The sequence below is a fragment of the Carcharodon carcharias genome, chromosome 20 (genome assembly GCF_017639515.1).
Source record: "Carcharodon carcharias isolate sCarCar2 chromosome 20, sCarCar2.pri, whole genome shotgun sequence".
In the NCBI taxonomy this organism is placed as follows: Eukaryota; Metazoa; Chordata; class Chondrichthyes; order Lamniformes; family Lamnidae; genus Carcharodon; species Carcharodon carcharias.
The window spans coordinates 83,417,450-83,432,423 of NC_054486.1; the positions used below are offsets into that span (position 1 = coordinate 83,417,450).

The window sequence follows — 14,974 nt, forward strand, 5'->3', positions numbered from 1 at the left end:
CTGCCCAATGCAATGGCCAGCAAACCACTGAAATCAAGGGCAATTAGAGATGGTCAACAAATGTCCGCCTTGCCAGCAACACCCACATCCCGTGAAAGAATAAAATTAAGAAAAGTCCAAAAGTGCGCTTGCAGGTGAAAAGGTGCAGCTGCTTTTGATATCCTTTAGTTACTAACAAGAAAGTGTTTGTATTCCTCCTCAGACTGATCCTGGCGCAGGCGCCCTCGCTCTCTGCGACGTCACCGTGGCCGCAGTTGAGAGGTCAGGCGCATGCGTGTTGGCGGCGACGTTGCTGGCTGAATGGCCAAGCGGCAGCGGGAATGCCGAGGAGTGATGCAGAGGCTGGCTTTTGATGTCGGGAGCGTTGTCGAGTCAACCCGGGAGGAAGTGGGGGAGATGCAGGTCTGATAGCAGCAGCAGGAGGAGGAGGTATTTGGGCCGCCTGTGCGTTGGGCGGTGACTGTTTACGGTTGTGCCATAGAAACGAGTAGCGGCGACAAGGGGAAGGAGCTGCTGGGTCTGTGACCGTTCACGGCAGGTACGGTATCTAAAGAGGGCATTGAACCGTAAACCCAGTGTCTGTTAGTTACCACGGGCAGCTGGGGGGGGTGCTTGATCTTAGTGAAATACAATTCTGGCGGAGTCGTGCGATTAACATATTACCGGACTGTGTACTTTTCTCCCGACTAAAATGAAATTGCCATAATTTTTCTTACAATTTCATAATCGAATTATTCATACGCCGAGCCGGACTTTGGCTTTAAACTGGGCTCCGAATACCGTCTCTGAATCCACATGACCAAGTGGAAAACTTAATTTTTTCTCTTGTGATATCTTTGATGTTTCTATTTATCGTTCATAATATGCGGTATAAAATTGTTTCATTTCTTAGCATCGTGGCTTTTAGTATTCAATTTTGGCTTTTGTAATTTCATAAACAAAGGCAGGCCCCTCTAACACCAGTCTTAATTTTAGGATGACTGTCGGAAATTGTATTAATTCTATATTTTTTTTTAAATCTGAAGTACCAACAGTTAATGTATATTCTATATTATGTCTGTGTAAACCCCCAAAAATGTCTTTTAGCATCCTGAAAACTATCTTCAATGTAATTTCTGGCTAGAGACATTGTTTTAGCAATTTAACATATTGTGATTTGGTGTAACCTGGATCCCAGAAGACCAAAGCCAAAAGTAGTTTACTTTTGAAGTCTGATGGCCTCTAATGAGCTAGGTATTGAAGTTGTTTCCCAAAAGACTGAAAACAATAAGCAATTCATTAGCCTGTCTAGACAATTTACACTGATTGTGTTTGGAGATTGCTGGCCCTGGGGATTTGCTAGGGATTAGCTGGCATAAACCATCAATTTGAATTGTCAAGATTTAGATAAAAATGGAGGCAGAAATACTCACTTGCAGGAAGGTAGTTTGAGATGTGGTCAAAAAAGCTAACCCACTGATGTGTGAAATGTAATGCATTCATTGTGTTTTGTGCAACTACATGAACATAAGTATTGCTGATTTTTAATTAAGTCTGAGCATAACCATTTCTCTGCATGTTGACTTGTGATTTGTGAAATATAGCAGTTTAATGGCTTATATCTGGCCTTGTCTAACCAAGTGTATTCTCTGCCTGCTTTTGAAAACACTGAAGAAACACTTGAGGGCACATCCAGAAGATTGTTATCCATTTTATATGACATGGAAGACATTATGCACCCTCCGAGTTTCCTGCTGTACGAATTGAAAGCAGCGTGTGTCACTTAAGGAACGACAGAGTTTATTGAACCCAACAAGGTATCTGCAGCAGACCCTGAACTTGTAACAGCATTACTGATTGTTTGCAAGCTAGCTTGATGCGAACTGCGGGCTGGGAAATTTTATTTTCAAGCCTACATTGCTATTGTTCTCAACAGTCCCAGAGCAGTGGAATACTTAAAAATGAACTGTACAACTTTAGCATAGTTAAGCTTTACTAGTAACCCAAAGCATTGACTTGTGCCTAAGCCCTTTGGACTTTGGTAAGTATTGTCTCCTTAACAGAGAGAGAAAATCAGACTACATATTAGGCAAATGGAAATTCAGTTGGATAACTCAGTTGTTTAGAGATGTATAAGCATGATGCATTTCCATATTTATCGAGCAATTGGCAAAGTTAAATAAATTACTTATCACAAGGCAAATCCACCTGCCTTCCAGTTGGTATGCAAATATATTCAACTGGCTCCTCAATAGCTGGTTAGGATGCTTGTAGCCGAGATTTACAGAACATTAATCTTCTGGGTTTGATCCTTGGTTTCTGTTAAAGTGATTTGATCTCAATTAAGTAAAAGTAAAGATGCTGAAATTGATCTCTGTGCCCTTGGGTAAGAGAGGGAAGAGCAAAATCAGATTCTGCCTCCTGATTACAGTTCAGTGAAGTCATCTGAAATGTATGCGGATGGAGATTAGATGAAAATAAAAATCTTTCTTGGCTATGATATTTCCAACGCCTTCCCCTTGTGTGGTACAGATGTTGATGCATGGGTGAAGAATACCCACTTGGAAAAGATGCTATGGAACTATGCATCACCAAAACAAAGGGGATGGGAGAACATTTACAGATAAAGATAGAGGGAAGTTTCCAACAAAACTTCTTAATACTATAATTCAACCTCTTGAATTTTTAAAATTGTAATGTTTCAGATACATTCTTAAAATGCCTTTTGTTCATAGGTGGGATAAGACCTAAACCATTCGATAATAGATTTCAAGATGATTTTTTTTTTAGAAGTACTCTGTGTTTGGGTATGAATTCTAATTAATGCTGCAGCATCAATACAATTTAAAAATCCAGTGTCACACACTGTTTTTTGTTGAAAGTATTATCTCAAGAGTCATATGTCCACACTACAGGAAATTTTGATACGTTTAGATGACTGCTTACCTATGAAATTAGAATACCAAAATAAAGCCAGATGGTCAAATACCTTGATAAAAACAAAAAAACTGCGGATGCTGGAAATCCAAAACAAAAACAGAATTACCTGGAAAAACTCAGCAGGTCTGGCAGCATCGGCGGAGAAGAAAAGAGTTGACGAAGGGTCATGAGGACTCGAAACGTCAACTCTTTTCTTCTCCGCCGATGCTGCCAGACCTGCTGAGTTTTTCCAGGTAATTCTGTTTTTGTTTTGGTCAAATACCTTTATTTATTTTCCAAGCTACTCTTCACAAATCAGAAAGTATCATGAAAGCGTCTTATCAAATTATTCAAACAATTTTTTCACACTGTCATTAACTACAATTTTCTATTTTTACTCAAACCAGTGTATGCAGCTAGAGAGTACATTTAGAAAATATCAAAAAGGCACAATTTTCATAAATTTGGTTGTTTATTAGCAGTGCATGCAAGAACTTTCTATTCTGACAGACTGCCTTTTTGTCTGGGACATTAGTTGGACATTTTTTTAAGCTTGGATGCTGAAGATTTTCAACTGCCGTGGGAAAAAAATTTGGAATTTTACACCGACAGGATTTTATGATCCTGCCAAAGTCCATGGACTTTTGAATGGCTCGCCACATTTTATGGCCTCACCCCTGCTGCGACAGAGCCGGAAAATTCTGCCCATTGTGTTTGAAGGAGAGAGTCATCGTGGAAATTGTAGCTTTCACCTTTCTCATGGGTATCTAGACTGTCCCGTGACAATGAACAGAAAGCATACAAGTAATAATTGTAGGGCACAGGCAGTTAGTGGGCGGTGTGGAAGCAGGAAAAAAATTAAATATTTTGAATGAATTGTGTTTAAAGTGAGATTTTTTTGTGTTCTTAAAGGGATTGATGTTTGTGCGGGGTAGAGGGAGAGGATTGAAGTATTTTGATTATCTCTGGCATTGTGACTACAGTAGGACAGCCAAGTAGGTACAAAGTATGACAGATGATCACCTGTTAAAGTGCTGGATGTTATAGAAATACATATAAGTTGGTCAGGAAGTTACAGAAGAACTATTTCCCCTTATAGGGAATATAATACAAGGGGACAAAATAAAATTAGAGCTGGACCATTTAGGAGAGAAAACATCAAGCACCTTTTCACATAAAGGGCAGTAGAAATGAGGAGCCCTGCCCTCCATGACATGAGTACTGGGTTTGTAAAATTTCTGGATTCGGGCCCACAGATACCTAAATAGGCAGTTGACTATTCGTATGTAATTTTAAGATAGTTTATTAATAAGAAACAGTTTAGGTATGATACATTAACTAATTAGACAGAGATAGGTACACAACCTATAACAGCTTGTGATAACTACATTTAACACTCTAGTTGAAGTGTTAGGAAACTCTTCCCTCGATCTCTCGATCTTCCTCCTCCTCCGATCCATCTTCCATCTGAAGAAGGCAACTGCCGAACGAGCAGTGCCACCTCACTCCGTACCTCAGCCCACTACCACCAGTATGACACCAATCTATATACCTGTTTTTAGGGGCTGGTAGCTTACCTGTGTCAATCATCTATCTAACTATTCTGACAATAGATACAGGACAGGTGCTCAAAATGTCAGAGTGGTTAACACCCCGGCCCTCCCCAACACCTCGTGCGTCACCCTGCTAGAGGTCAGTTTTTTTCTTTTACATCTTGCTGAGCGTCATATCTTGGTCTTTTCTAAACACTTGGGAGATAAGGGGATGCACAGGATGCCATCTAACAATTCAGGAATGTAAAAGAGGCAGCCTGAATGAAGTGATCTTGCTGTTTCTGAAAACTGTTCAGAGGTAAAAGTGTTTAGAAAGAGAGGCAATCAGTGCTGCTTAGAAAATCCTATAAATTGTAGAAGATATCCACTTATTAAAAACCCCAATTTCTTACAGGTTAGTTGAAACTTTCAAGACTGAGATGGAATTTTGTTGGGAAAGGTATATAAAATCAAGGTGGGTAAATGAGGCTTATATCAGCAATGATCTCACTGAAAGATAGAACAAGTTCTGGGGGCCTGTTAGTAAATGTTAGTAAGTGGATTTACTAAAGGTACACCATGGAAACAGACCATTTAGCCCCACCAGTCCAAGTTGATGCTTACATTTTCCCCAACCGGATGGCTGGTTTGTGATGCAGAGTGACGCCAACAGCACGGGTTCAATTCCCTTTCTGGCTGAGGTCATCCATGAGGCCTTCTTGACCTTGCCTCTCGTCTGAGGTGTGATGACCCTTGGGTTAAACTCACCACCTGTTGTGTCTCTCTAACGAGAGAGCAGCCTATGGTCCTCTGGGACTACGGCGACTTTCTTTAGTGAGCAAATAATCCCCTGTTCTTATATAATTTCATCCCTGAATGAGGAGTATCAATAAGCCTTACAGCAAGAATGGAGAATCTACATTGGCAAGGAGGAGATAAAATAGTGGAAAAATGATCCCTTTTGGGGCAAGGAAAAAAAATTAATAAATTGATAAAATACTTCATTTTAAGCAGATGTGGGAGGTATGTAAAAAAAACTTCTCATGCAGGTATCTGGGAGCAAGAGGCTTTAGTGAAGAACAAACAGATGCATCTTAAGCAAGTTCTTTAATGTGGTAAAAACAAAAAAACTGCGGATGCTGGAAATCCAAAACAAAAACAGAATTACCTGGAAAAACTCAGCAGGTCTGGCAGCATCGGTGGAGAAGAAAAGAGTTGACGTTTCGAGTCCTCATGACCCTTCGACAGTTCTGTCGAAGGGTCATGAGGACTCGAAACGTCAACTCTTTTCTTCTCCACCGATGCTGCCAGACCTGCTGAGTTTTTCCAGGTAATTCTGTTCTTTAATGTGGTACCTAAATACGAGAACAGATCTATCTGTGAAACTTATCTTTGAGCACTGGTAGCATCTGTAAAGTAAATTACATTGAGCCAATTGTATGATCTATTGATTTGGTAAATTTGCTGTGTTACATGGGCAAGTTAGTTTTGCATTTGGGTTGCAGCAGGATCACAGTAAACATAGAATCTGCAATACAGGTCTTGAACTATCCATGGAATGGGATATCTTACTGCTTATTTAGAAAGTTTGTAAGTTGAGTAGTGAGTCACTACACTTGGTAGGTAATGTTCTGCAATTATATTACATGTTTTCAAACTTGTGTTTGCCTCCCTCAACATCATGTAGGTCTGTTTCAACTGCACTGAATTGCGATGCCAAATTTTAAGCGCTTGTCTATTGGGTATAAGAGTGGAGATAATGGCTGTAATCCTAAACTTGAATATCTAGATGTCTTACTGTTAAATTCTGACATTCTCAGGCAAAACCACTTGTGGAAATACTAACGATGTAAAAAGTGTGCAAAATCAGGATGGGTCCAGATGTCCCACTACTAAATGACTACAAACAGGAATTCTTTTGGAAACGATTTCCACAGACGGCACTAGGAGGACCACGATTCAAACTTGGATACTATGCTCCACCTTACATCTATGTTAACCAGATCATCTTGTTCCTGATACCATGGGTTTTTGGTGGTGTAGGGACTGTTCTTTATCAGCTAAATGCATTAGAAGATTATTGGGCATCAATCCTTGCTGCAGGATTGATGCTGCTCGCAGCCTTCATCGTTCAAGGCATGAACTTGTGGGTCAGACAGAAGAATGTGACTGTTGAAACATTCCCATCTGAAAATACCTTGGCAGATGAGGATGAATTTGATTTTTCCAGCTGTGCTGGGCCAGAGACAATAAAATTCATCATACCTGGAAAAAAATACTTATTCAATACAGTCTTTCACTGCATTCTAGCTGGAGCATTATGTGGCCTTGGAACATGGTATTTGCTACCTAACAGGTTAATGATACTATATGCCAACACAGGGGCCACAGTTGTGCTCTTTGTTTTTGGTTGGGTGACTGTGTGCATTGGAGAATATTCATTGATAATAAATACTGCTGTGGAGACTGCTACATTCCAGCCACAAGATACATATGAAATCAATGCGCTTACCAGACCACTTTATATTTTTGCTTTCATTGCAGTGGATCTTGCCTACAGGTATACAACTTTTTAAATCTTTATGTTGATGTGGTGAGAAATTAGTTGTGGAATTACAACTGAATGAATTGGTCAAGATTATATTTGGATTCAGATTTTGACCTGATTTTCAATTGTGGATTTCCATTCTGTTTTTTGATATTTTAATGATACTATTGCCCATATGGCTAGATGTGTCATTTAGATCTGAAATTGTCCAAGCTTAGAAATATTTGGAAAAATTAAAATTACACAATTAAAAATTATGGAATTTCTCTAGTTTAAATTCTGGAATGCCTTTTAGTTCTTCTGACATTTTAGGGCTGTATTTGAGAATACTAATAGTTTGAGCCTTTGAAGTGGAATAACCTTAATGAACCATGGTTAAAATGTAAAAAAAATCAATAAAGCATCTTAATTTTTATGTTCAAGGGAAGTTTGTACACATTTGAGTTTTAGAGAAATGTTTTGTTTCCAATTTGAACCTGTCTCAATGCTACTCACTTTGCAGGAGTGGAAATTAGCCAGGCAGTACCAAAAGAGGAGCTCACCTTTAAGAGTTCTGAAACATGGAGATTGGCATAAATTTAGAAAGCTTATATTGTGGACCGAGAAGGAGAATGTGTAAAGCTGAATCTATTTTCAGCTACATATTTTATTTAATAATCTTAAGATTCTTTTTCTGCTCTTGCCGGTAGAAATTTATCAATATTTTATTGCCGTCTGGTTTGAGCAAATTTTAGTTGCTCACAATGTTTAACTAACAGTAGGCTATCTGTGCCTGGAGATTGAATTTGGAATAGAGAGATTGATAGTTGAGTATTTTGTACCGTGGTGCTTTTGGAATTAATATTTGACTTTTCCTTTCCTCAGATTTACTGTAAACCCAACCCTGCTTCAAATAAATCAGATTTTGCACATTATTTTTGTATTTCTGCCTGTCCTCTGGGCAGTTGGTATTTTGCCTCCTGTGGATGCACTGTTCTTATGGCTTCTCGAGCAAGTCTTAGAATTTGGGTTTGGAGGTTCACCCATGGCAACCAATTTAAGGTAAGATTCAAGTCCTCCCAGTGGAAAGCACGAGATGGTTTAGTAGAAAGGACAAGTTCCTCCATAAACTTAAAATTTTACATACGTTTACTTCTCATCCAATAGTTCATAAGCTATAGTATATTTCATGATGGCCTATTTGATATTGGTTGGTCTTTCTGAATCCCACTGTTTGAGGGCCTCATTACAGCATTTGGTGATGCTGTGAAAGCTTTACAGAGCATTTTGTTTTCTTGTGTTAAAATGCTGCGTGAAATTGATCCTGATTCACAACGTTGCTCTAAATCCTACGCTAATATTTTTCATTTTCAAGTCTACACGAGAAAGGCAATTTTTTCCCTCTCTGATAAATGTTCTTTCCTACCCTCCTCTTCTGAAGGCATTGATTTTCTGAGGTATTGTTGAAAGTGTCAGAGGCCCTTCAGTGCTTTACCAAAGTTACATTTATTCACTAGTGTGAGACATGGCAGTGAATGTTAGTGTGCTATTTATTCAGATGACATCACAGCTAATTTTGATCTTGTCCCCATCAGATGTACGTGTGCCTGCAGTAAGGGTCACTAGACAATGGTCAGAAGGGGAAGCATTATTAATCTCTTTCCAAACTGAGAGGCACTGAAGCTAATTGTTGTAACCTTCTGCATCAACTAATTGGGCAAATAACAGGGATAAAAATGTGGGATCTTTCTAAAATTTATGATTCACTGATTTGATTTAACCAGGTTCTAAAAAAGTGTAAATTATGCTTTGTAAAGGCTATTCAAAAACTTAGACTGCCTTTATTTTTGCAAACTGTGATACAAATACTTTGCTGTATTTAATTTTATGTCGTTAGGGTGGGAAGAAAGATCCCTGTTTTTGAACATCCTGCATTTTCACTGCCAAGTGTGCAATCTTGAAAAATATATGTCTGATTCAATATAACTATTATTCAAGGAACTGAGTAATTGAAGAAAATAAGTGGGGGAAGGGAGGAAATATTTGGAAAAATGTCTGATTGTCTAATTTTTATGTATGTGCATTTCCTGAAAATGAGACTGTGGACTCGGCACAAAACTTTCCATTGTCAGTTACTAGGTAATACTCTGTAAACTTAGTTACAAACACTTTATTCATGCAGCAAGAGATTTGTGCAACTTGTTTTCAGCTCTGATTTTTTTTTCAAGTCAAAAACCGTTGTCTAAAAACAAATTAGCACATTTTCTCACAATGTGTTTAATTGCATTTCAGCCACCAGTCATTATTCTTGCTGTTTTTTTTAATCTAACTGAGACCTGCAATTGACTAATGTTCTAGATGTGAAACTTTTGTGCTATAACTTCATAACATTGGAATTACTACATTTGAACATTACATTGTAATGTAGCAGGACTTGTGTTTTTAAAATGTGTTTATGACACAATTATAATAATGCAATTCATCAAATATATTTAATGCTTCAACAGTTGAAGTTTTATTTGTGATCTCTCCATAACATTTTCAACGCAACCTGCTCCTGTTCAGGGTTAAATATGTTTAAGTTTCTATTTAAATATAGTTACCATTTTAAATTAGAACATAGGAACAGGAGTTTGCCTTTCAGTCAGTGAACACTTTCTGCCATTTAATAATGTCATGATTGATCTGTACTAAAAGTCCAATATATCCAGCTTTTTCCCTTCATAGCCTTACCTAACAAAAATCTATTGATTTTAGTCTTAAATTTTAATTGACCCAACAGTGCTTTTGGGGATAGAGTTGCAAATTTCCACTGCCCTTTGTGTGGGAGAAAAAAACGTGCTTCCTGATTTCACTTCTAAATGGCTTAGTTTTAATTTTAAGATTCTGCTGCCGCCTTGTCGATTCTCCCACCAAAAGAAACAGTTTCTCTGCATCTATTTTATCAAATTCCTTATTGCCCTCTCTTCCCCTCTCTGCCACACTGACTCAACTTCTTCCAAGCTCTGGATCTGCTTCAACGTTGTTGTTCCATTGCCCCCGGCCGCCTTGTGGTTTTCATTGACCCTACTTCAATTATCCCTGTGCTCTAACCCTGCTTTACCTTTAATTTGATTTTGATTCCCTATGCAGAACACTCAGAAAATCAGCTGGTGTATGACAATGTTTTCTTTGCCCTAATGATCATTAACACAAACATGCACTTGACACAGTCACAGAATTTGTGGCTAATTAAAAATTTCTACTATACAGGTATAGTGTTATGCTGATGTGATGTTTAATTTTACATCTGATTTTTATTTCTGCAGGCTGTTGCTTATGTTTATTGTGTCTGTTGGAGTGGTGATTGCAACATTCTTTATCCCCAACACGCTTGGTGTGGTGCTGTTCACAACTGGAATGGGATTTATACTTAGTCTCGATCTCACCCAAGTTGAGGCTTCATTCAGATTCTGCTGCAGAACAGCTCGTGCCTCATTGGGATATCCTAAACATTTTAGGAACCGAATTGGATGGCAGCTTGGCTGGAAAGAAGCCTTGATTTATACTAGTCTTCTCACAATGACACTTGCAGAAGCTGGTTTATTGCATTCCTTTGCAAGAAGATCAACTACATCTAGAATAAGTCCTCAGACTATAATAAGCTATATCTTAATAATAACTCTGGTAGTATGGAAGATTTTCCAAGAAATTCAAAGTGCATATATCCTGTTTGGATTCTTTCGAAATCCTTTATTTCCTAAAGGCATTAGAACTGTGAAAGTTTTTAAGCACAAGCAAGCAATATTGATGAAGGCTGGCTTGATTCAAAGGATTCTTCTCAATCTCAGTAAGTTGCCTAAAATGATAATAGGCTTGGTGGTTCTTGCTGTATGTAGTTTATTTCTGGCAAGATGTCTGTTTCTTAATCTCTCTCTCTCTCTCTCTCTCTCCCCTTTTTAACCTCTTTGATCTTTCTTTGTTTTCACAGTGTGTCTAAGTGGGTGTTTACTAAATTTTGATCTTTCACTTTTTTAAAAGAAGTCTTTAACACACACAGCAATATGTGACTGGGTAAATTGGGAAGAGACCACTGGGTGGTGCTGTGACATGCATGGTTGTGTGACAACTTGGGGGTTGGGGCCTGTGGCATGAAGAAGCAGTGACTGCTGTCTTGCATTCCTGACTTGATAGTGCTCCTGTTGAAAGTCACCAAAAACTGGTGTGCCTGGAATTGTTGGAGCCTATGCTGAGGAAAAGGATGACTGGGCCTAGCATAGGGAGAGAGTGGGAAAGGTTTTGGTATCTAGGACAGAGATCCAGTGAAATGGAGAGGGCTCTTTTTTAGCATTGTCTTTTTGTATTTGGGAGTGTATTTTTATCTGCTAACAGTGATTAATTCAGTACAGTACTGTACATTTGTACAGGGAGCCATTGCACCCTTCCAGATGAAGGTGTAATTGTACTGAAATGAAAGAGGGGAAAAGAAAAATGGACAAATCATATTAGAAAGTAAATGTTTAAAAACCTGATTGATACAGTGGTACTACACATTGGAATGCAATGCAATATTACAGGGTGGTGAAACAGTTTTTCCTTTTCCTCAAACCTTCGTCATTCAAAGTTCAACTCTGTTTCCTAACCAAAAAGAGCTGACTTGAACTTTAATTAACATAGCACTTGAAACTTGTTGGAAAGATTTTTTAGTTTTAATTTCTCATTTTCAAGTCATGGCTCTTGCCAGTTGTCTGCAGTATAAATGTACAATGGTGTGTTCAAGGAGAATTTTTCAGGATTGGAATCAACAAGGTACAGTATCTTTGTTTTTGCTTGATCAATGTTATCCTTTCAAAATGCTAAAAACATAGTGAAGTACTTTACATTTTTAGAGACTTTTGTGGGTTAAATTGTTCTAATTGCTATTCTGTTTGTTCTAGTCTCTCCATTTGCCATGGTAGCCTTTCTCTCTGTTGATACTTCACTGCAGGACCTCCACACTGCATCTCTTTGTATTGGATTCACACGGGCATTCCGAATAGTAAGTTTTGTTGTATATTGGTCCAATGATTTTTTTTACTCTTTTGTTATGATTCCCTTAGAGACCAATAACATTTTTTAAGAAAGAATTTGAATTCCGCGTGACCAACTTGAAGGAATTGTGTGACAATATTTCAAGTTTTAAGACTTTTATTGTAGCATACAAACTAAAAGCAACATTAATTAAACACTAAATCTAAACTACAAAGATCCCCCCCCCCCATTAAACATTTAAAATGACTGAAAATATCTCTCTGCAGTTACTCTGTCCCTTAAGAGGACACATTATTCTCCAGGAACCAGTCCAAAGTGGTTCTTAGCTCCCTTTCCTTTTCCACTTTGAGAATTTCTCCTCCTTGAACAGATTTTCAGAGTGTGGGCTACCCTGGAGATTCCTCCCTCTAACTACAGCTAGGCGAATCTTCCAGTTTCATTTAAACTTTCACGACCTTGGTCTCTTCAACCTGAGCATGAGCTCCCACACATGTTCTTGCACGGTGAACCATAGAGATTTGCTGCTTCTGTCTCTTGATGCTTTCTTGGATTTTTGGAGACTGAACCTGTCTATGAAATTCAGTGATTTTTTTTTCAGGAAAACCAGTAACCCGATCCTACAATAGTTTCCCATGGACCATTCCTCTCGCAAAGCTCATCTCTGTGGCAACGTGAAGCACATGGACCTTATATACCCGGTAGAATGTTAATTAGCTATCCTCTAGATTACCAACTTCATTCTATTTTGAAACTAAATGTACAAACATACAAAATATGTTCAATAACATCATGGCTGCTCTGAATGTGTTTCAAATTCCACAGTCCCATCTACTCCTGATAACCTTAGATTCTTGTAGATAAGGGAATCAATCAACCTCCATCTTAAAAATACTCAATGACTCTGCCTTCACCACCTGAAGCAGACTATTCCAAAGTTGCATAACCTCATGAGAGAAAACATTTCTCCTCATCTCTGTCCTAAAAAGGCGACCCTTAATTTTAAAACCACACCTCCCAGTTCTGGACTCATCCACAAGAGAAAACACCCTTCCTAAGACCACCTTATCCAGGCCCATTATCTTCGGATACTGAAGCAGTCCATGTCCAAATGCAGCAAGACCTGGACAACATCCAGGGTTGGGCTGACAAGTGGCAAGTAACATTTGCATCACAAGTGCCAGGCAATGACTGTCTCCAACAAGAGAGAACCTTACCATTGCCCCTTGATGTCAATGGCATTACCATCACTGAATCCCTCACTATCAACCTCCTCGGGGTTGCCATTGACCAGAAACTAAACTGAACTAGCCATATAAATACTGTGGCTACAAGAGCAGGTCAGAGGCTAGGAATCGTGTGACAAGTAACTCAACTCCTGACTCACCAAATCTTGTGCACCATCTACAAGGCACAAGTCAAGAGTGTGATGGAATACTCCCCACTTGCCTGGATGAGTACAGCTCCCACACTGAAGAAATTTGACACCATCCAGGACAAAGCAGCCTGCTTGGTTGGTACCCCATCCACAAACATTCAGTCTCTCCACCATCAATGCACAGTCACAGCAGTGTGTACCATTTACAAGATGCACTGCAGGAATTCACCAAGGCTCCTTAGACAGCACCTTCCAAACCCACAACCACTACCATCTAGAAGGACAAGGGCAGCAAATAGATGGGAATACCACCACCTGGAAGTTCCCCTCCAAGTCACTCAGTATCCTGAGTTGGAAATGTTCCTTCACAGTTGCTGGTCAAAATCCTGGAACTCCCTTTCTAACAGCACTGTGGGTGTACCTACACCACATAGACTACAGCGGTTCAAGATGGGTAATAAATGCTGGCCCAGCCAGTGAAGTTCACATCCCATGAAAGAATAAGATTGTTCAAAATCTTATAAAGTTCAATCAAGTCACCGCTCAATCTTCTAAACATCAGTGGAAAAAAGCCCAGTCTGTCTAACCTTTCCTCATATGACAGCCCATTTAAAAAAAAACAAAAAGCATGCAGTTTAAAGTATAACCATTTATAAAACCTGACACTCTCTTAACACCTTCCTGGGACTTTGGAGGCTTAAGCCTATCCACCATCAGCACAGATGCTTTGGTCATTGTTTACAGGAATGAACAACTTGCACCTTCTTCCCAATAAAACATCTCTCCCTGCCCTGGCCCCCCCAACACCCAAGCCATTCAACAGAATTCAAAACAGGTCACATGACTCCCTCAATTCCTCCCTTTTACCCTAAATTAAAGAGACGGTCTTAAAACCTCACATTTGTAACACTTTAAATTTATACAATTCTTTCCACCTTTTATTTGATCTTAAAAGTCAAAATATATTTTTTTAAAACACATTATGCCTTCAACTGCCATGGCCATAAACTCTGGAATTGCCTCTCTAGCTCGTTTTCCTCTTTTTAGATACTCCTTTAAAATCTATTTCTTTGGTGAAGCCTTTGGTCATCTGCCCTATACCTCTTTATGTGGCTCAGTGTGAAATTTTGTTTTATAATGCTTCTGTGAAACGCCTTGGATGTTGTATTACATTAAAGGCATTATATAAATTCAAGTTGTTAGTCAAATGACCATAGAATTAAGATTAGATCAATTTTTGCTAGTAAATCCAAAATTATATTTATTCTTAGAAGAATTCTGTTTTTATGCATTGACCCTTTATGTTCCTCCAAACTCTGATTCCTTCTATTTTCTTGGCCTCCTTGATGGAGGGGGTTTTTCCTCTCCAAGTGTTGTTTTTGACTGGTGGGACTGAGGAGCTGAGATTGTAGCAGGGGAATGGAGTTGGGGCTGTGGCAATGTTTTAACAATCCTGTTGGTTTAAAGGGATGCATTCTAGAAGACTGTGCAAATGTAGAAAGTCATGTAACTGCTAGGCAATTAGCCAAGTTCCCGAATGACATCAGTGTGGGCTCCTCCAGAGCACATTCAGGCGGACCCCAACTTCCAGATTTCAGCATAAGTGAGATCATCTGAAATTGCAGTGGCATT

General features: G+C 38.9%; 1 protein-coding gene across 1 annotated transcript in view; it reads left to right on the forward strand.

Moving 5' to 3' along the window:
• The first annotated feature begins 287 nt into the window (after positions 1–287).
• Positions 288–14,974, forward strand: part of pcnx4 (pecanex 4) — a 40,902-nt gene continuing 26,215 nt past the window's right edge. The window contains exons 1-6 of the mRNA XM_041214966.1: positions 288–538; positions 1,654–1,796; positions 6,251–6,990; positions 7,843–8,019; positions 10,266–10,786; positions 11,874–11,974. Coding sequence (XP_041070900.1) covers positions 6,302–6,990; positions 7,843–8,019; positions 10,266–10,786; positions 11,874–11,974 — 1,488 coding nt within the window. The 5' untranslated portion in view covers positions 288–538; positions 1,654–1,796; positions 6,251–6,301. The remainder of the gene's footprint in view (positions 539–1,653; positions 1,797–6,250; positions 6,991–7,842; positions 8,020–10,265; positions 10,787–11,873; positions 11,975–14,974) is intronic.